The sequence below is a fragment of the Mus caroli genome, chromosome 2 (assembly GCF_900094665.2).
Source record: "Mus caroli chromosome 2, CAROLI_EIJ_v1.1, whole genome shotgun sequence".
In the NCBI taxonomy this organism is placed as follows: Eukaryota; Metazoa; Chordata; class Mammalia; order Rodentia; family Muridae; genus Mus; species Mus caroli.
In genome coordinates this window covers 149899299-149905298 of record NC_034571.1, presented here as the reverse complement: position 1 = coordinate 149905298, position 6000 = coordinate 149899299, and the positions used below count along the sequence as shown (strand labels likewise).

The window sequence follows — 6000 nt, the reverse complement described above, 5'->3', positions numbered from 1 at the left end:
CACTTCACAGAGATGCCACACGTCAGCAGGATGATGGACGGAGACCCAGTCAATAGTGAGACATCCCAGACGGAGCCATCAGATCCCAGGGAGGGAGAGCAGGAGGCTGTTCAACCAGCTGGGTCAGTGAAGGGCTCAGTGAAGGGCGAGCATGCAGCTTACCCACAGACCACGGAGATCGATGCCTTTGATTCTAAGGTTGTGGAGATAGTGATGAGGGGCCGGGCGGGAGCTCACACACCATTTATAGCAGTGTAAATTGCTCCCACGCCCATGGAAAGTAATTAACAAGAATTAAACCAGCATCAGCGCTTTGACCCTGCAATTCTAAGGTATAGAGATATCTTACAGAAGTGCTCTGCCTGTGTGCTGGCTTGCCAGGTGGAACACTCCACACAACCTTGTTACTGGAGGCAGGAGACCCCAGTGACCAGCTTCTAGGAGCCCTCTGAATAAATCATGTCCAACAATGGAATAGCCTACAGCCGCTCAAACTACATGGGAGCTCTATTGAAATGTGGTTACCCTGGGGTTGCTATGTAGCTATAGATGCTCATGCGGTCTGAAGTCCAAGAATTTAGAACAAACCCCATACTGGATTCTTTTTGTGGGGTGTGTGTGTGTGTGTTTTCAGCCTTGAATTTCTGGTTTCACTGGCTATAAAGCATTTTCTTAACAAGTGATTGATGAGAGAGGACCCAGTCCATTGTGGGTGGTGCCATCCCTGGGATGGTGGTCCTGGGAAGAAAGCAGGCTGGTGCTAGGCAGTGGTGGCACTCGTCTTTAAACCCATCAGAAAGGCAGAGGCAAGTCGATATGTGAGTTCAAGGCCAGCCTGGTCCACAGAATGAGTTCCAGAACAGCCAGGGCTACACAGAAACCCTGTCTTGAAAAAAAAAAATTCCTGGGTTCAAACAATCCTCCTGCCTCAGCAGCTAGAGTGGCTGGGGATCCAGGCATATACAACCATACTTAATTTTCAGGTTACTCTCTGTAGTACGTGCATATGTATGTGCATGCATGGGGAAGCCAGCATCTCAGTGCCCTTCCTTAGCTGGCAAGGCCTTGCCTTTGGACTGGACTCTATAGATTAGGCCAAGCTGCCTGGCCAGAAGCTCTGGGACCCTGTCTGTCTCCACCTCCCCAGCCTCGGTGTAATTCATGATCATGCCTATGTTTTTAAAAATGTTGGTTCTGAGGATCAAATCCAGGCTTTTGTGCTTGTACAGCAAGAAGTTTACCATCTAGGCCATCATGGGCTATTCCTGTGTTGGGTATAAGGGGGAAAATGGCTTGTAACTACCCTTAGGGAATGTTGGGGTTGTTTTGAACCTTCAAGACAGGCCTGGGCACCACCTTAGGGACGAGTCTCCCAGCCTCATTATCTCTGTTTCCTGCAGCCGCCACCATCATCTGTACCCCACTCGCTCTAGCTTCCACTTAAAGAATCACAGTAGTAAGTAAGTCAGAGCCATAATTTCCCGAGTGCCTACAGAGCGCCAGGTTTTGGCATGTGGGCCCAGTGCTGCAATTAGGAGTATTCTATTTCTTTTAACAGCTTTATTGAGATACCCACACACCATATATTCATCTTCTTAAAATATCTGTTCCGTGATTGAGCAAATCCATGCAGTCGTACAACCCCCATGACAATCAATTTTAGAATATTTCTATCACCTTCCTTATCATGATGCTATCAAGGTTCCCGTATGCTGTAGTGTGCAGGAAAATGTTCTTCTTCATTCATGCCGGGATAGACCGCATTGTCTTCATCAGCCACTCGTGGGTTGGTGGACACTTCAGTTGTTTCTGTTTGGTGACTGCCGTGGATAATACTTCCATGAATATTCATTCACAGGCTTTTGTGCTGACATGTGTTTCCAGTTCTTTTGGAAGCGGGCCTGCTAGGAGATGTGAAGACTGTCACGGATGGGACTGCCTCATTTCCCATCCCCCTTAGCAGTGTGGGTGTTCTGGGTTCTGCACAGCAAGCTCCCCAGAATTCCTCATCTGTCCTTTGGATGACAACCCCTTTGGATGTGTGATGGCGGCTCACTGTGGTTCACGTCTTACTTCCCCAGTCACATTGACATTATACAGAGAGGGAAACTGAGGTTCAGGAAGGTGAGGGGTCCTACAGGAGGCCTGGCAGCAAGGATGGGCAGAGGCAAGACTCAAGTCCAGGCACTCTTCTTCCCCAGGGCCCTGGGCCTTCCAAGGCCAGCATTGCTTTGGGACATTTCTGAGATGGATAATATTCATTGAATAAATAAATGCTAGACACTGGCCAGATGACCACAGGGCAGACAAGATGACCCTTGGATACCCAGATTCTGCAACAGTGTAGGTCTTGCTGCCTCCACATCTAGGTTAATTATGTATTAATCCAACCATTCATTCGCCCACCAGTCAGCCATCATCTGGCCATCCATCTACCTCCCATCCATCAGTCCTTCCATACACACACACACACACACACACACACACACACACACACACACACACACATCAGTACACACATACATCAGTCCTTCTAAGCATACAGACCACCCACCTGCCAATCCATCCATCAGCAAATCCATCTAGCATTTACCTATTATTCATCTATCCATTTATCCATCATCCATTCAGCCACCCACCACCCATCTATCTATCCATCATCTATCCACCCATTCATCTACCCATCATCCATACACCTGCCAGTCCATCCACTGTCTATCCACACATCTATTGTCCTTCTATCCATCCATCCATCCATCCTGCCTACCTGCCTTCAGCAGCCCTCCTCTGAACTTTTGTCCTTGTTTCAAAAGTTGAGGATACAGGGCCTGTCTTGGAGGTACTGTGGTGATGCAAAAGTCTTGGGACCCAGTTCTGTCATATCAACACACCCCTGTCCCTGGATAGTGCCATTGGTTTTTGAAGGTGCAAAGACAAGAGGCCTGCTGGTCATACTGGTTTGAGAGGTCCGTGTCAACCCATCCTCAGGTAATCCTCAGTGGAGGTGTGGCAGGTGGGATGACCCAAGGCATGCACAGTGGGGGAGAAGCAGTTTGAAGGGATCCAGCCTTTGCAGGGCCAAGCACTCACACTGTTAGGCTTAGGAAGGTTCAACTATTGTGTAAGCTAGGGGGAACTATAAACCTCCCTGCCCCTGATTTCCTCCTGTGTAATAGAGGGATGGAGACTATCCCAGGAGAATATGAGATCCCTTAGTGGATAGCCTGGAGCACTGGCCTGGCAAAGGCCCCTGAGGTTCTCATGCTCAATGAACAGCAGACACGGAGGAGGCGCTTAGAGCAGCAGCCTTAGATAAAGCACCCAGAAGGAACACACCCTGTCAGCCCAGTTCTGGAGAAGCTGAGGCAGGAGGATCAGGAGCTCAAGGGCATCCATGACTACACAAAGAGTGTGAGGCCATCCTGAGCTACATGAGACCGTGTTTCAAACACAAAACCACAAAATTCAAATATGTAGGGGCTGGGATAAAGCTCCATGGGAGAGCACTCGCCTAGCATGTACAAGGTACCCCATTCCCAGCACTGAAAAAAGAGAAAGTCAATTATTTTGTTTAAAGTGGCAATGGGGGAGCCAGCTCAGTGGGGGCGCTTACCTCTCCCAACCTGATTGACCTAAGTTCAGTTCCCAGGACCCACAAGCTGGAAGGAGAGGACTGCTATCCCTGAGATCCTCAGGTTGTTCTCTGGCCTCTGCATACATCCCCCACCCTACCACCCAAGGACTGTAGTAAGAAATAAAGTGATGTACATATAGGTATTAAAACTAAAAACAAACCTACTATGCTAGGGGTGATGGCACACTTCTATAATCCTAGCTCTTGGGAGACTGAAACAACAGGACCACTGGGGCTATATGAGACTCTAGAGCCAAAACTGACGGCCGTGATGTTGTTGTTGTTGATGATGATGATATTGAGTCACCACTGGGCCGGGCGTGGTGGCACAAGCCTTTAATCCCAGCACTTGGGAGGCAGAGGCAGGCAGATTTCTGAGTTCGAGGCCAGTCTGGTCTACAAAGTGAGTTCCAGGACAGCCAGGGCTACACAGAGAAACCCTGTCTCAAAAAAGAAAAAAAAAAAAAAAGAGTCACCACTGGGTTCCCTGGTAGGGTAGAGGATACTGAGGGCCAAGGTGGGAGTCTGCTATGGGGTGATGGGTTTGCTGGGTGACAGCTACAAAGATGTTTATACACTCGTGCAAACATGGTTCACAGGTTCTTCTGTATGTGTGATTATCTCAGAATCTAGGACTAATTCGGGTTCAGTATTCACAGTGGGGGTCGACAAAGGCTGCTTCTCTCGCCCCTTGAGACCCCTTCCCCGGCCAGCAGCAACTCCTGCTCTCTGCAAAGCTGCCAGGATCTGCTCAGCACCAGGTCACCTCTGCTCAGTGCTGTGACCTACAAAGCCCTCCCTTCCTCCCCACAGCGGCTCAGCTCCCAGCCTCAGCAAGGCACTGCCCGGGTTGGTTTAAACCGCTTTATTGGAGTTGGCTGGTACTCACAGGTTGGGTCATATACACAGGGCCCGCTCACCCCTAGGCAAAGCCCTGGGCCTCCCACCTCCCCTCCATCACTGAGGGTGGCCAGAGGTTTGAGCCAGTTCCGGGGCGGGGTGGGCCCAATAGAAATATTTACAAACCACCAGGGTGGGTGTCCCCTGATCAGGAATGGGGATGGGATGGGCGGAGGGGGTCCCTTGGGTGGACTTCACAGGCCCGAGAAGGGGCTGGGCGTGGGGTGGGGGGTTGCCGGCAGAGGGGGGCTCGGGGAGAGCCTCGGGGGGCCCTGAGCGAGCCTGCTGGTGCTAACTCTGCCTGGCGGGGCAGCCTCCCGCGTGGGGCTGGTGGGGCTCCGCCTCCCTCGGGGTTCCGGAGCCGGTTCCAGGTAGAATGAGAAGGAACAGGAGCGTGGGGCCCCGGCCCGGCTCCTCACCAGGGGGCTGGCCGCGAGGACGGGGTGCACGAGGCGGAGCCGGGAGGGGGATAAGCAAGCAAAGCACACGCGGGACTCCTCTGCCGCCGTCGCCGCAGGGCCGGGAGGACTGCATGCGGGGCGGGCGGGCTACAGGCTGCAGGCCTCGGGCAGAGAGCGCTTGCGCAGCTCCCGGCCCGGCTTGGGCGGCGGCGCGGGCGCGGCAGGGGGCGCATCAGGCAGCTGCAGCACCGAGTTCTCCCCGGGCTGCACCCGCAGGTAGGCTTTGACCTTGTGATGCCGGGCCTTGCCGTCGCTGAAGTCGATCACGCGGCACTCGTAGGTGCCTTCGTCCGTGGGCTTCACCCGGGACAGCCGAAGCTTGTGGGAGATGTTGCTGCCCACCACCTTGACCACCTGGGGGCGACAGAGGCACCGTGAGAACCGGTCGGGGTCGCGAGCCAAGCCGCCAGGCTGTCCCCACCCCAGATACCGCCAGGGAGGGGACCCAAGGTCAGCATCCGAGCCGTTGAACGGCAGACGGACAAACAGAAGCAACGCTAACTCCTATCCACCGAGAGTTGCGTGCAGCCAGTGGAATACCGCCCAGCATTGAAGAAGGGTGAGCCAGAACTGACAAGAGTTCCACAGACAAGCAGGGGACCAGACTCCTGGCAAAGCTCCCAGGCTGTGCTGCTGTTTTGAACAAACGGAAAAGCCCTGCGTAGGACAGAAGCCAGCAGCCTCACAGCAGAGCTTCGGTAGAGCTCAGGAAACTTGGGGGTTGGGAAGGCATGTGTCACAGTGAATGCGTGGTCAGAGGAAAATCTGCAGGAGTCCCCTCGCCTTCCACTGTCTGGATCCTAAGGATCAAACTCATGTATTTGACTTCATGGCCAGCGCCCATTACCTGCTAAGCCATCTCACCAACCCTGTATTGGGCCTGGAAACTGGAAAGAAGGTTCAGAGCTTAAGCGCACAGGCTGCTCTTGCAGAGGCCCGGGGTTCAATTCCCAGCACCCACATGGCTGCGCACAATTGTCTGTAACTTCAGTTCCAGGGGAGCCA

At 53.0% G+C, this 6000-nt stretch overlaps 1 protein-coding gene across 1 annotated transcript in view; it reads right to left on the bottom strand.

The window, feature by feature from the left end:
* Window positions 1-4484: 4484 nt before the first annotated feature.
* Window positions 4485-6000, bottom strand: part of Vstm2l (V-set and transmembrane domain containing 2 like) — a 29293-nt gene continuing 27777 nt past the window's right edge. Inside the window, exon 4 of the mRNA XM_021156968.1 lies at window positions 4485-5349. Within this exon, the coding sequence (XP_021012627.1) occupies window positions 5083-5349 (267 nt within the window). The 3' untranslated portion in view covers window positions 4485-5082. The remainder of the gene's footprint in view (window positions 5350-6000) is intronic.